The sequence below is a fragment of the Zonotrichia leucophrys genome, chromosome 3, assembly GCF_028769735.1.
Source record: "Zonotrichia leucophrys gambelii isolate GWCS_2022_RI chromosome 3, RI_Zleu_2.0, whole genome shotgun sequence".
NCBI classification, from domain to species: domain Eukaryota; kingdom Metazoa; phylum Chordata; class Aves; order Passeriformes; family Passerellidae; genus Zonotrichia; species Zonotrichia leucophrys.
In genome coordinates, this window is record NC_088172.1 from 50813844 (window position 1) to 50835482 (window position 21639).

General features: G+C 45.8%; 1 protein-coding gene and 1 long non-coding RNA gene across 2 annotated transcripts in view; both read left to right on the forward strand.

The window, feature by feature from the left end:
• The first annotated feature begins 1267 nt into the window (after positions 1–1267).
• Positions 1268–8720, forward strand: LOC135445552 (uncharacterized). The gene is made up of 3 exons (XR_010439553.1): positions 1268–1336; positions 4922–5042; positions 7577–8720. It is a non-coding gene; the product is annotated as an uncharacterized LOC135445552 (long non-coding RNA).
• A 2423-nt stretch (positions 8721–11143) lies between these two features.
• AKAP12 (A-kinase anchoring protein 12) overlaps positions 11144–21639 on the forward strand; it is a 29901-nt gene continuing 19405 nt past the window's right edge. Inside the window, exons 1-2 of the mRNA XM_064708151.1 lie at positions 11144–11399; positions 20629–20815. Of these exons, the coding sequence (XP_064564221.1) occupies positions 11262–11399; positions 20629–20815 (325 nt within the window). The 5' untranslated portion in view covers positions 11144–11261. The remainder of the gene's footprint in view (positions 11400–20628; positions 20816–21639) is intronic.

A 21639-nucleotide genomic window follows, 5' to 3' on the forward strand; every position in this document is an offset into this window, starting at 1 on the left:
TGATTCTATCAGCCACTACACAACAGAGCTTAGCAAAACCATACATATATGAAATAGAAAGCAATTTCATAACCATTCTTTAAGAGATCTGTTCCGCTGTAGTAATCTGGTATTGAGCAGCATCGATGTCACACTGTGGACTTGAAGAGACTTTAGTGTGATCCAGTCAGACACTGCCTCTGCTCTCATCGCTCCTGACTTCACAGCCACAGGCTGACAGAGGGGCTGGCTTTAACCTGCAATTTCTGTCACACTGGTTGATCCCTGTCTATAGCTCCATGGGCAGCACGCAGCCACAGTGAGGCTCACAGGTATCATTTAAATGCAGGGCTCAGCCCCTGAAGCATGCTGTGGGAGCCCAGCTTGGTACTGAAAAGATGTATAAAAATAAAAATTCCACACTAAGCATGACTTACCATCTCTGATTTTCTGGTGTGCCTGGCCACCAGACCTGAAAAGAGTAACTGCAAGTTTTAATAATAACTTATTTCAATATAGGTTGGGTAACTTTACCACTGAGAAGAGACTGCTAATGAATAAAGGAGGCATTAAATTCCCAGCCTCCAGCTAGAAGGACAGCTTGGACCTGTGCTGGTGCCAGTGGAGAGGGGACAGCCCAAGTGACAGGGACAGCTCTGCCCACACAGGGAATAGACTTCAGGAGACCCTCTGCCTCACTGATGGGCATCCATGTCATGTCTGCACCCATTTGTGAAGAGCTCATGCTAAGAAACACCTGCCAGACACAGACCATGTCTCTAAGGCAGCTGAGAGTCCTCTGGGAATGCTTCAGTACCACACTCAGCTTTTCTGGGAAGGAATTCAGTTCAGGACTGATTGCTTTTGAGAGTGAACTTCAGTAAAGCCCACCGGAGTTTTGTTGTCATGTAGTGTCCATGTTAATTGCTCATACTCTTAACTAGCAGTTTGCAGGTTGTTGGATAGAGTGGCCAAAGGGATTTACCAAGCTTCTGCGTGATGCCACTTAAATCTGAGGACAGGTCTGAAAACAAGGAGGAGAATCATACAAAAGGACTGCTTTTAAGTTTTGCAAGAAGGTTCATATTTTGCTACCAAGATTTTTTTTATGCTACCATCACAGGATGAGACTCAAGCCACTGGCTGCAGGGGGATAGAACATAAGTAAATAAAGGTAGTATAGAATGTAATCTTATCCTCTAAAGAGTTGCAGCTGAACCACTTACTAAAGATTAGGAGCAGGCCTGCTGTTAACAGCCACACCTGTAGCCAATCAGAAGAGTGTTATAAAAGAATGGATTGGTTGGTTGAGGGGAGCTGGTGCCTAGAGGAGCTGTCTACAGAAACCATCAAGGAGGTATGGCGCTCTAGCAATATGGAACCCTTGCAATGTAATGACAATAACTGACAATTACAGCTGTGATATTATGACTTGTAATTCTGTGAGAAACAAGCTACAGGCTAGCACCCATGCTGGTGCCTGGTCTGGCTTTCCTCAGAGGGCTGCTGCCATGCCTGGAACATGCAGCACTTCCATGCAGAAGTACTTCTCTGAAAGATCTCTGGTCCCCCAAGTCATTGCCTCTGCAGCATCAGATGGAAATTATTTATGAACCACTTGAAGGATAAAGCCCCCTTCTGCCCCCCAGTTTTGGCTTTTGTCAGCACCTATTCCCCCATAGGGCCAGAGGAGCACAGCTGATGCTCCTCCCCATGGCCTGACAGACATGCCTGCTTCTGAGTTCTATGTGTTTTGAGAGACTGACTCCTTTTAGGATAAACCAACCTTGCATGCTCCAAATTGTCCTGCTGGTCCCTGGAAGGGCATCTTGAAGTTGTTAATTGTGTTTTGTGAAGACCTATCACCTTTAAGGAGTATTTTCAGCTTGTTTAGTCTTGCAGCCAGAGCCAGGCCAGATAAAGAGGGATTCATTTCCGTCAGCATTATCTCCATGCCTCCCCACCACCTCACATGGGCAGGCACAGAGAGAGGGGTCAGCCCACAGACCCAGCAAAGGGCTATGGGCACAATGATGTGGCAATAATAGCTCCTGATTTTATGAAAAAAAAGTGTTTATTGATATGATATCAGTTTAGGGTGAAACCTTTGTGACTATTTTGCATTCACTTTTCAACCAAACACTATGTTTGAAAAAAATTGTTTCCTTTGCCCTCATTCCTTGTTCTCTCTGGGTCTCACTGATTTTCATTGCTTCTTCCTACCTGCCCTTTGCTGTCTTTGGAGTCCATAACCATCATCCCTGTGTCTCTTGATTTCTGCCACTCCTGACTTTGCTTCTCTTTCCTCTTTGCTTTCTTTTTATCTTCTTTCTTAATTTCCCCTTCCTTCCTGCTTGTGAGATGCACAAAGATTGATTTCCAGCCGAGTGAGGAATCCCACACAGGGAAAGTAAACCAGGGAAATATTTCTTCTGAATTATTCTGAGCAGCCCCTCTCACTGCTGCAAGCTATCATTGAGGCAGAGAAAAAAAGGGGTGCAAGCTCAGTCTGTGACATGTAAAATGACACATGGGAAGTCAAGTGGCCAAATGGAGAACTCTGGTTAACGCTGATCTGCTGTGATTTGTGGTCACCTGCTGACTACTGCAGCCTCCTCCCTTTTCTGGTACTGAAATCTTCTCCAGACATTTTCCTCAGCAAACCCTCTTACTTTTGCCAGTCTGCTCTAAAGACTTTATAATCCCTTTTGTTTTTACATTGTGTTTTCTCAGCCCTGTGTTATTTAGTTCTGTACTGAAAAAAAAAATTAGCATTCTGGCATGCAATTACTAATTCTGGTGGAGCTAGACATTTTTGTAGACATGGCTGAACAATGCATGTTGTTCTCTGTTCAGGCTCCATTATGACCTCTGGTAAAAGCCACTCATCCAGCATGCCTTGGTCTCATCACATCAGGACTTCCAGATTTCCTTACATTTTATGTGAGGCAACCAAAGTTTTAAAAGACAAGGGGGCAATACACTATTATTATTTTTATCCTTTGCCTGCCCCTGTGTTTTTCCTGCTGCCTAGCTTCCATGCAGCTGTTGAACATTTAAGAAAAACATGTCTCCCACTGAGCAAGTTCCCTACAAATGTGAATTGAGCTTCAGGCAAGAGGAAATGTGAGTCCTGAGGTCACTCCTGAAATCAAACTCTTGCCTGGCTGCACATAATTCTGCTGTTGTGTTTTAAGGGTGATTTAGAGAAAAGTAGTATATATTTCCCACAAAGAGCATAAAAAGAAACAAATACTGGTGATCATGAGATGATCATATGATCCTTCAAATCTCACTGTTTTTCTGGTCTTTTCAGTCATGCTTTTCGAGTATGCAGCTCAGATCCAAGCAGAGAGGGGGAGAATGTGGGATTACAGAGAGAAGATGACCCGCTGGTGCTGACCAGAGTTAATATTGGGAGGCCCCTGTGCACTCCATGCTGATGAGTGGAGAAGACTGAACTTTCCTTTCCACTTAAAGATGCTGGAGCTACACCCCCTTGTTCACCGGGGAGTAGTATTTCTGTCAGATATGAAAGCAGCTTCTAATCTGCTCTGACCTTGGCAAGAAATTCAAGTCCAAATGTAGTAACATAGAAGCTGACAGGTCAGCCTGAAGAATTTGAAGTGGGGGAGGCTTCCTTGCCTTCTTGCTTTCTTTCTGTCTTTCCCTCCTTTCACTTGAAATCTTATCAAGGATCACTTCAAGTGCAGTGGCAGCCTGACCAGCCCTAGAAATGACACCAGCTGGGTCATTGTCCCTCCTCTTACAGCCGAGGTGCAGAGACCATTTACTGGCTGGGCTAAATCCATGCTACTATTGTTATAAATTCATAAAGGTGGAGACCCCCAGAGAAAAGCTTGTTACCTTTTTGTGTAAAAATTGATCTAAAGTTTACATCTGTACGTGGTACCTTACTGAAAGGCTCCTGTCTTCATGCCAGAGGCTCTCTACATTTTGTTTTCCGAGACAGAGACCCACACAAAGTTTGAAGATGGTTCTCACTTGTTCTGACTGCTGCTGAAGGCTTTTGCCTGCCAGGTGTGCTAGTGCCTTCTTCCACAAACTAAGACAAAACCAGGACTATAGAAATGATCTATGTTTGCTCTACTTCTTGCATGCTTTCTGCATCTCTAAGATTTTTCTATGTGCCTCAACAACAAAGGGGCTAAAAATGCTTTGAGCTCAAGTCCTGATTTGGGCATTATTTAAAAGTCTGAATGAGGATGGTTATCTTTTTGGTTATCTTTTTTCTGGTTATTTTTCTAGGAGTGAGCTTATTTTTGATCATGTTGGCAGAAAGTTAAAAACCTCTGGTTAAGAGTTGAGGTGCTGCTTTGTACTTTGGCAGTCAAGTGATCAGACTAGAATTTCTATGGATTGCTCACAACAAAAATTATAAATTACGAATGACCAAGGGGTATTTATAGTTTGTATTAGCTCCGAAATAGGCGAAATAGGCTTTTTGAGCCACACCAGGACCCCCCCCCCTTATATTTGGCATTATACTGGCCAGAACAAAAGCACTTTCCTTGCATCTGAAAATTTACAATCCCACTACCAAGTAGTGTAAACAGCACATCTTGTGGCTTCCCTCAATTCAGTGGCCATGTGCACCAGTCCAGGAAAAGGAGGAGGTATTGCCCACCCAATGGCTCTGCACCCCTGGGCATGAGGGGCTCACTGGTGAAACCCTTCTGCCAACAGGGACACTGGGCTGTTCCGTGTCTGGACACCCCCTGCCAGCCTGGGCTGACAGACACCATGCAGGTGAGGGGTTAAGGGAAAAGGGCCAACTCTCAGAGGTGAAACCTGATGCGTCTGCAATAGCTAGGGATGGGCCCATGAAGGGATACAAGGAAATAACAAAATAATGTTGCTGAGTAATCAGTAGTCATAGGTCAGCCACACTGCTACCTATCTGCTGTCCCATTTTCTGTAGATGACATGTCAAAGGCATGATTTAATGAAGACTCTGAAGGACATTGCCTCCAGGCATTAGGAGCAGCATAGGACATAGCACAGATGCTCCTGTTTGAAAATCTCAAAAGCAAATGAAGGAGGTAGGTAGTCATGACTATTGCCAGTACTGAAAGATAACTTATAAATACAATAGGTTTAGATGGGAAAGCCAAAGATAAGTCAATCACACCTGGTGGAGACCCAGAGGTGAGCTGCAAATAGACAAATCAAGAGGTAACAGTCTAGGGAAATTATTCTGGGTGGGCACTAGCAGAGCAGGACAGTGCTTGCTCAGGCCAGAGAAAGAATGTGATAGTACTAAGACACAATCTCAGTGGTCCGTGTTTCTTCTTAAACATTTTGCCATTTCCTACCTGCAGCTATAAAGGCCTCCCAGGTGCATAGACCCTGCTCAGGGTAGAAGGAGGGAGGAAGGATTTAATGGCTTATGCAGTTTCACACTGCAAATGTCTGCGGGCTCAGCCAGCAGCCACAAAACGCAATGAGAAACTGCCAGAGGGGCAGGCAGTCTGGAGAGCACACAGAGCCTGGTTCCCAGTTATGGGACAGGGCTCCTGAGGGGGATGTGTCTGTCCAGGTGGGCAGAGCTGTGGCACCCAGTGCCTTTTGGGGTGGCCGTGGGTGTCTCCCCATGGAGAGATACAGCCTGCTTGTGTCACCAAGCCTTTGGGAGAGCAGATGGGGATACGAAGGCTTGGCAGAAACTGCAGGTAAAGGGTGTGCATCTCAAGTGCCAGCCAAGCTTGTGAGGGATGGGGACCCCTCAGCAGCAGTGACTGGAAGCACATTGCTGCTGGTGAGAGAGAGAAGGTGTTTCCTTTACCTACTGATGTGCACACGTGGGGCAGACACTGGGTGGCAGGGGAGCAGGAACAAGGACTCACTTGAACAAAGCCCTAAACAACCTCATCTAAGCCTGAAACTCACCCTGTTTTGAGCAAGAGATTGGACTAGATGACCTCTGGAGAATCCCCCCAGTCTAATTTACTCTCAAAGTCCACTCCAGATTCCAGTTTAATTTTCAGGGTGGTGTTTTAGCACCTGCTGGCTCTGAACTCTGCCATTCTTGATAACATCAGTAGTGCCAAGGCATTTCTAAACAGTCACTGGGCTCAGTCCCGAGCCATAGGGGTCTCCTCCAGAAGACAAAAGAGCCTCACTCACCTGCTGCTGGAACAATGGGATAATGGCATTAGGGGGACCTTATGTGCCTCTTTATCTCTCTCCTCTGGGCATTCTTCCCTTGATGAGGAATTTCCTCAGAGCTCTGCCTGAAAGGCTTCTTGAGTGAGATGCATTTATCTGTGCAGCAGATAAAACACTGCACTGGAGGTCACATTCTTCCATCTTTGACACTGTGACTAAGCTTGCCTGCAAGCTGGTGTCCCCTTGCACCTGCACACTACATCATTTATTCTCCTATGGCACTGCATGACTATTATACTGATAACATGACACTAAATTACAGCCTCACTGTATATTTCCCCTTCTTAGCTGGAAAGTGGACACTTGGCATTATAGGGGTATGATGAAACACAGTCCTTTGAGCTTATTCCTTCTTTTCTTATGAAAAGAGTACTCATAGAGAATACATTTTTCTTCCTTCTTTATAAAGACAAATTTTACATTTCTTCCTCATTTAAGAAAAAAATTTAATCCACTGTCACCTTCAAGCTTCAACACCCAAACGTTGCCTCCTGAAAACGTGAATATAATTATCCGGACAGATCAGAGCCTGTCCAGTAACCAGAGCTCTTACAGGTTTGAGAGGGTGCCATTTGGGCTATGCCCGGGACATGCTGTGAATCTCTTCAGCCAAACTCCCAATGGGATGGACTTTTGCAGTCTCCTGCCCTGTCCCATGCCCCTGTGAAGAACTGTCTGTGGGCAGATGACAACAGCTAGGCTCCTGAAGCTTAACATACCTGTCCAACACCTCCTGGGAAGAGCAGGACAAGTGAAGAACTGGTGAGGAGAGAAACCACAGCGAAACTACAGAGAAACCAGAAATCACAGGCTGGGTAGTAGTAGAGAGACAGCAGTAGAGACAGATTGGTACCAGAGGAAACTACAGGCTGGATCTCTCCTGAAACAGCTCTGGGTTGTCCAACAAGGGTCTCTGGGTGCTACAGAAATGTGCAACTACTTGCTGAATGACACACTTGCTACACAAATATGCCTTTACTGAAATAGCCATCAAATTCAAGACTGAAGTCAATTTTTGCTACTAACATTATTTTCAAATTGCACAGTGTGAGGAGCCAATTTAGTTTTGTTATGTGCGACACACAGATGTGTGTCCTTACCCATGAATAGGTTTTTTCTGATACAGATCACCTCTGTGATGTCAACCTATTAGTTGTAAAGATTCTGCTCATTTTATCTGTTACTGTGATTTTTCTGGGATAGGTGAACTCCTGGAAAGTAAAGAAACAGTCTCCTACCAGCAAAATTTATTCCTTTTTCCTTATTTCTTACTATGGCATTATCAATTCCACTTGCAAAACAAGTATTTTTACACAGATTTTTGTAGTTTTCTTCTTTTTATGCTCATCAGAATTGTTCTTGTCTGATACATATTAGCTCCTTAAGCATATCCATGTATTTCTAACAGCATCCTATAATTTCCTATCATAACTGGACAAGAGAGAGGGGAGAAAAAGCTGAAGATTGCAGTAAATACAGCTGAGGTGAAGTCAGAGCACTGTATTCTCTATCCAGATCTAAGGTATGTTCTTGAGAGCTTCCCATTTCGAGAACACTTACACGATATGTTTCCACTTAGCTTTTATGCCAAAAATATCCCAATGCAGCTCCGCCACTGATAAGGGAAGCAAGAGCCTTCATCTAAACAGGGCTCCAGGCAGCTGCTGGTGCTCCCAGCCACTGTCTCACACAAACCTGTGAACAGCCAGCCTGGATGGGATATGGAGGAGCCCCTGGCTGGGCAGGCAGTCCTGTTCCCCATCATGGATGCTGGGGACCAGCCCTCCCATGCCCACCTTGCTGCTGGCTCCCCATCCACCCTGCTGCCCTCAGGAGCAGCCAGAGCAGCCAACAGCAGCACAGCTTGTGGCCACTTGCAGGGACCAACAGAGTCAAGGCTGGAAGGAAAGCATGGGGAAAATCATGGATGGGGCAGAAGACTGCAGGAAAATATTTCATCAACACAGGCTAACAGCCTGAGACATTTGGTTCTGTACAAAAGCATCAGCAGTGGTTACATCAATCATAAATGCTTTTGGAAAAGAAGCAATTTTAAAAGTAAATAAATTAAAACCTGTCTACAGACTCTGCATTACAAATATCATTATGAAAGCTATCCAGGTTTCAGGGGAGTTTTAAAACAGTCATGTGCTAGCTGCAATGCTGAAAGATTGTCCTGCCATTTGGAAGGTCTGTGCTTGCACCTCTTAGTGGGAGTTTCCTCAAAGATGTTTCACTGGAATATTTCTAGATAACGTGCCAGTAGAGCTTTAATAATTATCTTTCTCAATTCCTTGGATTCATCCTAAAAAGTGTGCATGCATACTTTTGTCAAAAGCTTGAATATTCTTGCCTCAGCGCCAACACTTGGTGACTTTGCAAGAGGACCAGACTGCACTTCTCTGGGAAGTCTGTCATTAGAAACAGACATAGTGCCTGAAGAACACTTAGGTATAGAAGGAGGCAGTTGCAGGGTTCAGGGTAAAGGTCTGGGCAATAACCACCCCAGCACACAGGCAGAAGGCAGGGAAACAGGCTGACAAATGCCAGAATCAGAGCTGTCATTCATCACGGTTTCTTCTGTACAGGCAGCGTGCAGACCATCAAGAATGGCAAATTGGGAACTGACCACCCTCTGGACAAGATTGGAGATGTCAGATATCTCTCTTAAAAGTTCCTATGCTAGATGTACTCCAGGAAAGAAAACAAAAGCAAATGCAAGAGGAAAGGAGACAGAGGCTGTGCATATATCAGGGATTATACAGGGATAGACAACAACTCATGGCTGTCTGCAGCACAAGTTTGCAGAAATGTGGTGGTTCAAAGTGGGGAGAAGTTACAAGTGTACACACAAACTATCCTGCCATCCTGTGCTGCTCAACTTTATCACCAGAAAGCCATCCCCAGCACATTTTATTTCACTGAATAGCTGTAACCAAAGACTTTCAGCCAAAAGAAAGTAATTTGTGTTGAGAAAATGGCTGGTGAATGGGCATTGAGGGGTGACTCTCTCAGCTGCAGTGCTTGCAGCATCTTTGCTCTGAGACTTCTGGGCACAGAGCCGGTGCTGCCAGGCACGAGCAACAGGACTGAAGAGCAAGTTTACATGGGAGGAAGGAGGCAGTGCTCTGGTTGCTTGCAGAGAAAGCATTTTGTGGTCAATGACCACTGAAAAGAGAAATGATGTAGCACAGACCTTGAATTATGTCACATTTCCCTTCTTGAGGAACCTCCTGGCAAAACCCTGATCTCCCCATGGCACAGACTGTTCCCAACCTCTCTGTCTGCCACTGAGCCCCACAGCCAGCCCTCCCCTCTCCAAAGCCCAGGAATCCTCTGTGTCTATGCCCAGGGTCCATGGCTGAAGGGGAGCCCAAGACAGCCCTGCAGCAGTTGGGCAATTCTCAGCTGCACTTGCAAAGGAGCAGCTGAAGGCAGGGAGAAAGATTTGGTGGGGAGTGGAGGTGGTACCACCAGCACTTTCTCCACCAGAGACACGGTGGAGAAAGGATGACAGCCAGGAAAAGCTGGGAGCAGGCTCCTTGCTCCCTGTTGCGAGTGCTGGCTGGTGGGTAATCCAGAAGGTACTGGGTGGCTATGGCTAAGTTCCACTACAGGGACTCAGGCACTACTTAAAGCTCAGACCTGTATCTCCTCTCCCTTCTGAAAATGACAAAGACTAAGCAGAAAGGCCATTTATCCCAACTCTGTGATCCACAACACCAGTTTTGGTCTGCCGAACACAAACAATTCCAGTAGGTTCTTGCGTTAGCTAAGGGAAATAATGAAAATGCTTTTTCAGTCATTGACTTGATGTGTGTTGATTTTTTTAGGGAAAAAACTGACCTGCATGTGAAGATTAGGCCCTTTGTAGAATGGAATTTTTTCAGAATGTTTTTTTTTTTTTGGAATGAAATAGTGCTTCGGTGGGTTTAAATGTTCTAAAAAAAATCTTGTCTGTACTATAAATTCTTCAGACCATTCCTGATTTTAACAATGAACTCTGTATAGTATAGGTACATGCATATGTTTAGAAAAAAAATTATAGTTACGGTGAAGAACAGTTAATGGATCTGTTTGCTACCCATTGGGCACATTGTGGTTAGGTTAATTTAGTTTGTGCTCTATTTCACTGCTGATACCTTTGAAAGTACCAGGTAAGAGCGTGCCTACATACATGCTGGTCCTGCATTTGTGGCATGGTAAAGATGCTTTGTGTATTCTGGGCTAGGAGAGAAACTACCCTCTCCTTGGCTTTCCTCGCTTGTGCCAGGATCTGCTATGAATTAATAAATGGGAATCTACCCTGCATGACAATTAAAAAAAAAAAACACCCACCAACAAAAAGAAGTCCAAAAAACAAAAAGGCGACTTGATCTTTTTGTTTCTTCAAAGTTGCCTAAGACATGGGACCTTACATTTCTGCATTAGCTGGAAGCGGGACGTCCTTCCCTCGGGCAGGCCCAGCATGGCTGAGGTCGGGGCCGGCGCTGAGGGCTGCTGGCCGCGGAGCCGAGCGCCCGGGGCAGGAGGCGGCAGGAGCCCCGCGGGGGGCGAGGGCAGCGTGGCCGGGCGGGGGACGCGGTCCCTGGCGCGGAGCCCGTGTGGGTCCCGCGGGTGGGCGCTCGTCCCGGCCCCACGGGAGCGGCGAGGGGCCCGAGGAGCTGAGTCAGCGCCGCGGTGCCGCCGCGGAGGGCCGGGGGCCGGGCGGCGCCCCCGCCCCGGCGGTGCCCGGGAGGGGCGGGGAGAGGCGGCAGCGGCGGCGGGCAGGGCGCTGCCCCCCTTGGCCGCTCCTTATCAGCCCGGTTTGATGCTGCAAGGCGTGTCCGGGGATCTGCTCATGTGATGGAGCAAGAGGCAGGCGGGCGGGGGGACCAGGGGAGGAGGTGATTTTCCTCGCTGCTCTCGCTCGCGCTTTTTTTTCCCCCTTCCCTTTCCCCCCCCTCCTTTTTTTTTTTTTTTTTTTAAATTTCCCCCCTCTCGCGCCCTAAAGGAGTTTGCGGAGAGCCGGGCTCCTTCATTCCCGGCTGTGCCGCCGCCGCCGCCCACCGCCAGCCCCTGCCCGCGGCTCCGTACGGCCGCGGGGCAGCGCCATGGGCGCCGGCAGCTCCGCCGAGCCGGCCGCCCCGCAGGACGGGGCCGGGGCCGCCGCCGAGCCCCCCAGCACTCCCCCAGAGCCGCTGCCCGCAGAAGACGCGGCGGAGCCCCAGCCACCGGCGGAGCCCGCCAAGGTAAGGCAGGGGCGGCGGGGAGGTGGCGGGAGGGACGCGAGGCGGCGGCCCCCGCCGCACCCCCGGGCCGGGGAAACTTTCCCGCCGCGGCTGCGGCCACCTGCCGCAGCGCTGGGCACCCCCGGGCCGGGCGCGGAGCCGGGGCGCGGCGGAGCCGGGACTGCGCCACGGCCGGCGCCGCAGTCATAAAACTCCCGCCGGCGGCAGCAGCGGCGGCGGGGCGGGGGGCGAGGGCGGCTGCGGGGGCGCCGCCGCTTTTGTGTGCGGCCGGGGCGAGAGGAGCCGCACCCACCCGCGGCGAGGTCTGCGCCAAGGAGCCTCCTGACTGCGGTCCTGCGGCCGGATCGCCGCGGCTCCCGCGGCTCTCCGCAGCCCCCCCGCTCCATCCTCTCCCCTCCCGAGGGAGCAGGTGGGAGGCGCGTCGGGGCGCGGCTCGGCAGTGCCTTCGGCTGGGCGCCAGCCGCGCTGTGCCCCCTCTCCCGCCCCGTCCGCACCCGCGGCTCGGCTCACCTGAGCCGCCGCCCCTCGCCAGCCGCCCGGGAAAGGGGCGGCGGCGTCGGCGGCGAGGGCTGGAGCCATGCCTGTGGTGCGGCCCGCTGTCGTACCGCATAGGGGGCAAAGGGGGAGGGACTCCCGAACTCCCAGCCCGTGGGGAGCGAAGGAGCTCTAGGTATGTGTGATTTAAAATAAAGACGTTGAAGAATTGAAAGAAATTCTTTTAAAACATGTCTGGTGTTTAAAAATAGATTATGAATGAAGCCATTTATCCCTCTGGAATAGGCGCGTTTAGGGGATTTTGGGACTGAAAGGGAGGTTATGTGCATCTGTGTGTTTACATAGCATGGCTTTCGGGAGTTAGTGAGGGGAGAAATAATGCCACGTTCTGCCGAGATCCCCTTCTCTGGGCTCTTCAAAGTTTGGGTGCTCAGAGCAGGGAGACTCCGAAGTTTCTGTGACTGGTGCGTGGGTGTATTAGAGCTTGAGAACCGGTTATGACTTTGTTTCTTTGACCTTGTGGTTCAGATTTAACTTTCAAGTTGAATTTCCCATAGTTCCTGGCTGCCACTAGACCTCCTTGTGCGTGTTTTGACAGATTTGAAAACCACATTGCGAATGAACTTTAAATTAACTAAGATGTATTTTATTTTTTTTTTAACTAAATAAGCATTGGGGGTTGATGTTGGTTCACAAAGTATTTAGCAGTTTTGTCGGGCAATTTTAGAATTCAGATGCTGACGTTGAGAAAAGCGGGAATTTATATCAGGCAAGCATTTGGCTATTGTGGTTGTTTAAAATTTAAGATAATGCGACTTTGAAGAAGGGACATAATATTCATAGCCATGTTTATCCAGTTATGGGAACTAAGGCCTTCTAAAAAAAGGGAATCACAGTAATACTGTTCTGAAGTAGAGATTATTATTAATACTGTGTTTTATGTCTTCTGAGCTTTAGGAAAAATGTCTTCTGGTAGATTTTTGCCTGATTATTCAAGTAGAACTGTTTAAAATTGGGGAGGTTCTATTACCATTTCGCTGCTATAAGAAGTTGTATTATTGCTGTTCTGATAAAACAGCTGGTTTTGCCTTCCATTACATTGCATAAAAAATCAGTTTTAATGAAGTTTAGACATACTTTTTTTGTGTCTCATTTAGTCCGTCTTACTAAAGTAAAGTAACTCTATGCAGATTTGTGACAGTTTTTCATCATTATTTCTTCCAGCTCTTTGAATTTGAAAATTACCAGGTCTTGCAATGCCCCTGGAGAAATCTATCAGATAGCTAGTATGTTTGTGGAAGATAGGGAATCTTTTGGAGGGTGTCCTTCTATCTTGCATTTTCCAAATTAAAATGCTTATTACAACCTTTTTAGAAGAAAAAACTTTGGAAAATGACTTCAGTGGAATCCATCTCGAGTGAGCCTTGGCAAGGCAATTACAAATAAACCATCTAAGCAACTAGTCTTGTACAGGATATAAAATCCCAGACAAGTTGTGCTTTCTTTTGTGATGCGAAATCCTTGAAATATTTAAGTAAATTTCTTTCATGATGTAGTTGCACTTTTTACAAGATGAAAACCTTTTTGCCTTTTCTTCTAGAAAGGAAAAAATTTATAGTCATTAAGCTGTTTTGTTACTCACATGTGACTCTTTGGCCGGGTACCAGTTTTTGGGTGTCCTGGTTAAAAAAAGGGAGGGTGTATGTTTCAGTGTTGCTCACTTCTATGGCCTAGGGACCTTGGAAAGCACTTGGTCTGCAGAGCTTTGGGTCCTGGCTTGTGAACACGGTGGGTTAAATGTGGGCTCCTGTGGTGAGTACCTCAGCTGTAGACCCATCTTCTCAAAAGTTCCTGGTGAGTTACACATAAAGCAGCTCCAGAGTTTCCAGCCTGCCACAGTAGTAGGACTTGAAATGGGCAGATTTCTTTACTGTAGCAGACAAGACTTAAACTCCTCCTCAGTGGAGGAGCTGCTCCTTATCTTGCAGAGCCACCACTGTGGGAAGCTGCCTCTGCAGGGAGGTGTGGGAGATCCTGGTGGTACTAATCCATTCAGCTGCCTCAACTGAATTAATCAGATCTGTGAATTGACACCTGAGGTCCTGTTGAAACTAAGCGGCAGGGTATGGTTCTACAGAAGGCTGGTTTTTGTGATGGAGTTACCTCCTTGCTGTTGTAGCAGCAATGCTTTTTTCCCCCCTCCTTTTCTTCCTCCCCTGTTCTCCTTTGTTTTGCTTTAGATGACACAGTCTCACTTGGCTGTGTTGTGTCCTAACCTTGCCTTCCTGTAAGCAGATTAAACTCGCTAACCCTTCAGGAAACTGAAATTTATTCTTGCTGGACCATTTTCCTGATCTGCTTGTGAGTTCATTTGACTCCTACATTGTAGAGGTGAGACCAAGAGCCAGGACAAGGCAAGCATTTGCAGCAGGGCAGGAGGGGAAATGAAAAAAACTTCTCCTGTTGGTAGCAGTGAGCTGGTGAAAACCCATTGAAACCTCAGGGACAGACTGTCCTGAGCAGCATGGAGGCCTGAAGCTTGGCCTGAGAAGGATTTACTAGTGCTAGAAGTAGGAGCAAGTTCTTTCTGGTCTTGAAGAAGGCCAAACGAAACTTTGATGTCCTGAACTGGCAAAATCCCTGGAGATGTCTGGTGAGGTGGTTCATGTGCTCCTGCCTCCTCTCCAGAGCACCTGCATCTTCTCCTTTATTGCATCTGGCACTGTGTGAGCTCATTCAAGGAGGTAAGCCCGTGGAAAAATGTTCCAGTTCTTTGGCAAGGTCATTCTCTACTGATTGAATGAGATGTGTTAGCCTCTGGGACTCAGCAGCAGAAGCTGCAGGTACAGGGGAGCAGGCAGGATCTTGTGTCTGGAGTTGGACAAGAAGCTGGCTCACACTTCTGTTGGTGGCAGCATGTGACTGGATTGGTTTGAGCATCTCCAATTTGGCAGTGATGTGGCTCTCACCCAACTTCCAATTTTGATGCTAAGCATCAGAGAGATGGGAAAAAATGCCAGCATGGTGCCCTCCCATGGGACAGAAGGTGACTTCAAGCCAGGATAGCAGTGTCATCCTAGCAGCATTGCATCTAACACTGACAATCGCACATGTGCCACTTCTATTTTATTTAGAAGTTTGAGGTGCCAGCTTTAATACAGGGTTTTTTCCGTGGCCTTTTGGAAGGAGCCAAGCTCTGTTGGAACAGCTACCTGAAACAGCACAGGGAAACTTCCAGAGAGAGAATTTGGAAAAATATGGGCATGCTAATAAGCTATTCTTGCTTGGTTTGTCAGAGATAATATTTTCATGGGGATTGATGGCTTGAAGATGTGGTGTGGTGGATTGCTGGCATGCAAGGGCCCCCCACTTGAGCAGCAAGTAATTCACACAGTGTATTCGTGATGGTTCCCATTTCTAAGTAGTAACTGGATTATGCTACCTGTGTTGTAATGAGAGCAAGTGTGTGCTAGACAGTAAATATTTGGAACTGTCTCTTCTAAAGGGGTTACCAGCTGAGATGTCAGTGTCTTATTGTCCGAGTGCCTGACAAATAACAGCTGGGGCAGACTTACATCTGCTGCTTAAACAACTGCGTTCTGGTGAGGGAGCTGAGTCAGCCTGAAAATACTACGTTAGCAGTGGTGAAACGAAGCTTATACAAGGAAAGTCCCTAGACTGTGTCTCTGAGAGCCCAGTTGGAGACATTTGGTCTCAGGCTGCAGGGTTCCCCTGGTTCAGGAGGGTCTGATTCCCATTAGATACTTCTTTTCCATCTGGGGAGGAAGAAACTGGTACAATTCAGTGGTAAGGTTTGGAGGGCTGACCATGCCTGTGGAGTGGCTGGGGTGAAAGAATAAAAATGTGTAATTGAAAAAATGCACAATGGAAATTGGTGTCGTAGCGGCACCAAAAGCGTGAAATAGCCCCCTGGTAGAGGAGATAAGAGGGAGGTGGTGGAGGGAGTGGCCGGGCACTTTGAAAGCCGAGGCAATTAGCTTGTGTTTGATGTGGTGGAGGCTAAAGAGATGCAAAGAGGAGCGTCGGGACTTTGAAAGTGCTCCAGGTTGGAAATGCAAGCCTGGGTGTGGTTGCTGAGAGGAGAGGAACGTGCTGCGTGCTCAGCCCTTGTTCTGACGGGTCCTTAGAGCCTGGCTGAGCTGTACCTGTGCAATGCTTCCGTAAGGTGCTGTCTGAAAGAGCTGAAAGGTAGGAGACCTGGGAAGGAGCTCCGTTGGGATCAGGCCTCAGAATAACAGACTGGGGGTAGTGTTTCTTTCACAGGTTGCAAAAAGAGATCACAGGGATGAATTGGGTGTAGAAACTTTTTGGTGTTTTGACTGTTTTGTTTTATCCATTTGGATTTCGAGGGTAGTCGTCCATAAGGAGGTGTCACAGTGAAATCAAGCTGAGAATTGGGGGAGAATAGGGTAAGTGAGGAGCTGAAAGGTGTGGAGCAAGTTCTTGGCTCTGTCTGCAGGAGGCAGAAAGAAGATAATGAAGTTAAGCGTGCTGTTATGTGCCTTACAGAGGAAGGGCCTTGTGTTTTCTTCACCTGCAACTTGCAGTATCCCACAAGCCTCTAATGTTTAGCTAATGCAAAACAAGACAAACTGCTGTGAACAAAGAGTTGGAATGATCCAATTTTTTTTTCTTTTCCCAAGTGTTGGTGTTTGAAGTTCTTTTTAATGAAGCAGCATGTGCTAAAAGCAGACCCCCTGAGCACAGCAACAGTCTTTCCCAGAGTTTCAAAATCAAACTTCAGGAAAAATATTAGGGACCATTATATTAGTTTGCTCAGTTGTTCAGACAGCTGGATCTGGCTATTTTAGTAATCTAATGTAGAATCAGTGTAGCAGGATTAACAGAATGAAGCAAAATTAACTCTGGTACGTTTGGGCCTGGTGTGAGGAATCCCTGGAATGATTTGGGTCTGGTACAAGGAATGTTGGGAATGATGGTGATAGCTGGTGGGGGAAGAGGCTGGGTGCTGTGAACCCCTCAGGAATGGTGCCTGAAGGAAGCATCCACTAATGTACAGTGAGATCAGGGACCTGCAGTTCATCCACATCTCATGCAATTTGTCTGTTAATTTATCCATTTTCAATTTTGTGTGCGTTTAATGGGATCTAACAGTTGGGCCTGCTGCTGGATGCACGATGGAGCAGAAGCTGCTCCTGGTTAGAGTGACATGGGCAACAAGCCCTGTGCATTTTAGTCTCATTAGCTGGGTGTCTGCCCTTTGAGTCCATCTTTGTGGTGAATGTGAGGCAAATATTAAAAAAATATATGCAGGATGTACAGTAATGGCGTGACAGAAACTGGAGTGTTGCTTTGCTAATGGCCCTTTGTTTTGGGAATGAAGAAGCTGAAAGATCAGTGAACTGGATAACCAGTTCCCCTTGGTTTCTCCCATGTTCATGAGACAACACATTCATAAATTAATAATCAAAAGAGTGTAATGAATGTGTGCCACAAAAAACTGATAAATGTTGGTAAACCTGCCAAATGTAATGTCTAATTACTTGTAGATAAATGCGTAAAGATGAACAGAAAGATTCCTGATACTGTTAATTTTTGTCTTTTTAAATTTTGTTTTCACCCATCTCTCTAAACTCTGTTGTATTTGTCTAAGCTTTACAACTATTCTCAATGGAATTAAGAGCACTGCTCACCAAATTAGATATAATTGGACTAAACTGCAGTTTAGATCCCTTCAGAGAAATGAAGCAGTTAATGTGAAGGAAAACTGAAATTAGTTTCTTTTGAGGACTAATGCAGTGGGACAGACTGCACTGACCCTCGTAAAGAGCCTGAGCAACTTTTTTTAGGACAAATTTTTTTTCTTTATTTAAACTAATGATGCTGTTATGTCTCCTTTCACTTTACAAACTCCCCAAAGGTTTCTTCTCCTTTGCATGTTTTAATTTGGAAAAAATACTATTGTTTTATTAGTTTTGATTATTCAATTATTTAAAGCAGAACACTTGATTTGAAAATCTAAGTTTGCCTTCCCAAGGCCAAGAATCACATCAAACTCTTTCCCAAGAGACTGGGGTAAAAAGGTAGGGTTATATTGCAAGTCTGGTCAGATTTGAAAATGCTGAGGTTTTTCCATGTATTTACATTTTTTACTCAGTTGTGACAGATGGATCCTGTTTCCAAAACTGAATTTATGTACAAGGTGAACAGGGATTATAATTATACTGGCTGGTTGTAAAAACTGCCTATAGTCTTACATTTAGTGATGTTTTATATTTAATTATGTTTTTCATACTAGAAGGTATTGCAGATTTAACAGATCTAAAGGGTTATCTGCTAGACCCTGTGACTTCTGAATTTTGGTCTGAAATCCCCAGTCTTCAGGATTATATAAAGTCACTGTTTTCCTGAATGCACCAAAACTATAGAATATTCAGAGCTGGGGTAATAGCAAGTACTACCATTGTTAATATTTTATCATAACAGTCTGTGCTTGTTTTAAAAAGGAGACAAGCTGTACTGCATTGAGGTACCAAGCTCCTTTGTACTCTGGTTCTTTGCAGAGCCCACTGGTGCTTATCAGGCAAATGGTTGACTGTGTCTGTACATGTGTGTCTGTACATGGGACTGGCTTTAAAATGGTGTGCTGCCCAGGGGAGGTTTGGAAAGAAAGGCGAAGATATCTTTGAATAACGTGAGGAATGCTAAGATATTCAATGCTGTTACCTTTCTTGTGACTTGAAAGAATTTTTGGTACTAATTATGAGTGTGTCTTCTTGAAATAGTCATCCATGGCTTTTTCTTCAGATAGACAAGTTTCCTGAGAGCCAGTCAAGTCAAGTTGTTCTTGTGTTTGCAGGACTAGCAGGTGTCTTTCAAGAATGAATCATTACAACTTATTATTTTTTTAAAAATCAGTAAAGGTCCTCTGCTGAATTTGTGCTGAAGAATCTTAAAGCCCTTTCAGAATTAGGTTGTTGTTTTCTATGTCTTGATTTTCTCAATTGTTTTTAATTGGTTACTCCCATTCAGCTAATGCTGTGTGCAACTGCAGAGGAGCTTCCCAGGGTTTACGTGCCTTTGTTCAGTAGTGTGGTGTCTTTATCCCTCCTGAGTTCCCGTGTTTTAGATTTATGGGAAGGATGATGTGAGAAGCGGGAATGTAATCTGAGTGTTGAGCCATTCCGTATTTCTTCTATTTAATATCTGGTCTCAGCATGTGAAAGCTCTAAAGCCAAATTATTCCATCTGTGGTATTGGCAGTGGAGCAGAATGGGATCCTTTTTCGTGAGGTGGATTATGTGGCTGTGAAAGGCAGCTTTGAGGAGCGCAACAACGCCGGGTGGAAACAATTTGGCTTAATTAAGGGCTTCTGAACTGAAAATTGGGAACCTGAATGCACACACTTCATTGCCTGTGGAAGTGGGGTACGGCGCTTCTCCCAGATCTCCCCCAGCATGTGAGAAGAATCTGATGATTAAGAGGAAAGCCCTTTTCCTGGCACTCTGTCTGCTGATTTGAAATTATGTTGCACCAGGCTAATTACTAGTAAAAATAAATAAATAGATTTCCCCATTCAGGTTTATGTGGGTGGGGGAAGGGGCTGGAAGAGAATCGTCAGGAATGTGGCATCTTCCTGATCCCAGTTTGGTGCTTCAGGCATGTGGTTGTGAGATCCCATCTTTGGGTGTGATGTATCTGTGGTACCTTTGATTAATTAACAGGGCTTCAGTGGCAGTATTTTGGGAGTACAGACAAATCATAAGACAATGATACGTAATTAAAGTTTGCTGTTCCACCAGAGGAACTTCAAACCTTCGCTTCAGGAATAATGGTTAATTAGTTGAAATGGTTTCTGTTGGAAGGTAATAGGTTCAGTTGGAGAACTAGTTCATTAAAGGGTAATCAATAAATTAAAGGGTAATTAAGTATCTTATAATGACCACAACACATTCCATGCTTTAAAAAAAAAAGCTTGTGAAAGTATATTTCTTCTAATAGGGAAAGCCAATGCAATTTCTGGAAATAATTAGAATGTGTCAAGTGTGGAAGCTGAAAAACAGATTCTTCTTTTTGCATGTATTAGCAAATCTAGAAAAAATATTTCAAATGCTTTGAGTCCCAAAGAATTGTAAAGCTCTTTCCTCCTGTAAGAATAGTTTCTGCCTAATAACAGAGGTCCAAAAATTCTAGTTTTAATCTCAGTTTCACTGCATTTCCTCATGGGAAATTCATATGTCTTCTGCTTTGTGTCCCGAATAGTTCAGTCTCTTTGTGGTTGTATTGTTGATGATGATAAGATAAGCCCATCAGTAGAGGAGCAATACCAAAAGCTGTATTGTAGAGAGGATTCATTCATATATCAGAGCAGTTGTGCCAGACACTTTGAATGAAGAATTTCTTCCCGTCAGCTAGATTCACCTTATCCTTTTCCTTCATGGAAGAAATCAATTTCCACACAAGGTTATAGGCCATGGTCTGTAAGACCTGCTTCTTCTGTGTATTTAATGTGGGACACCAGAAAGATAAATAGTCCCAGATTATGTGTGTTGTTTTTTTTTTTTCCTCACAGAAGTACTTTTATTTAATGAAGTTAAAATGGCTTGCATGTATATATTCAAAATGAGAGTGAAAGAACAATATTCTGTAGGAGTTGGGGGGGAATCCAGCCTAATACTGACATTTTCTTTTTCTTTCCTTCTCTCTTTATCTTTCTGTACTACCATCCTTCAATCAATATTTGACCACACAGGCTTTAAATGCAAGTTTTCCAGTACCTGATGTTGGTGAAGACAGTTTGAAGGATGATGCCTCACCACAGGAGCCACTGCAGCTGGGAGCTGTTACAGCATCTAAGGAATCGGGTGGGCAGCAGTCAGAGGTGGCTTCACCGCTCCAAGAACCACCTGGAGAGCAAACAGAGTCTGATGGAGCAAATGGTGAGTACAAACGTGTGTTCGGTGCACATACCTTAGAGGCCTGCATGCTGAATGGGATGAGGAGTACAAATAGGGCTTGACTAGCTGTGTGCTGCTGAGCAGGTATTACTCAAGTGATCTGTTGTTGCTCGGGTGCTTCTTGGGCACTGTTTTGTGGGAGATGTTTTCTCTGTAGGAGAGAGTTCATATGACAAGTGGCTTGTGGACTGAAGGTGTTGGTGTCAGTGGTGGACATCCACTTGTTAGGAATCAGCTCAGTTTCCACTTCTTGTGTTATGCCTGCTGCATAGGCCTGTCCCTTCCTTCATAAGGCAGAAATCCTTTTTATGTTAATTCATTAATGGTATTAACGATAAATGATTCAGTACTCATAGAAAGGACAGGCTGCTAATCCTTTCGTTTTACCTTGATTAACATTCCCTTTCCTACAGCTTTTAATTGGATTTGCGTTTCTCGTCATAGACATGCCAGTGTCTTCTGTCTTGGGACTGTCTCCCTTGCCTTGCTGCACAGTCAGGAATGTGCTGTTCTTTCTCCTGTGTGATCTGGCAGCCCACCTTTCCTGCTCTCATCAGCCTCTTCTTGCTTCCCTCTGTTCCTGTTCACAGGCGTGTGTTGAGAGATCTGCTTCAGCAGTCCTGCTCCCTGCTGACTTCTTGGCAGGATGGCAAGAGGGAGGGCTTTTCTTTCAGAGCAGGCATCTGATGCTGCTCGTGGTGAGCTGGGAAGGGATGGTGACAGGGCACAAGGCACTGTCTTCAGTGTCAGCCTGTAGAGTGCCTTAAAGGCATGTGTGTAACCCGTGGTGTACTCTAGGGTTTGAA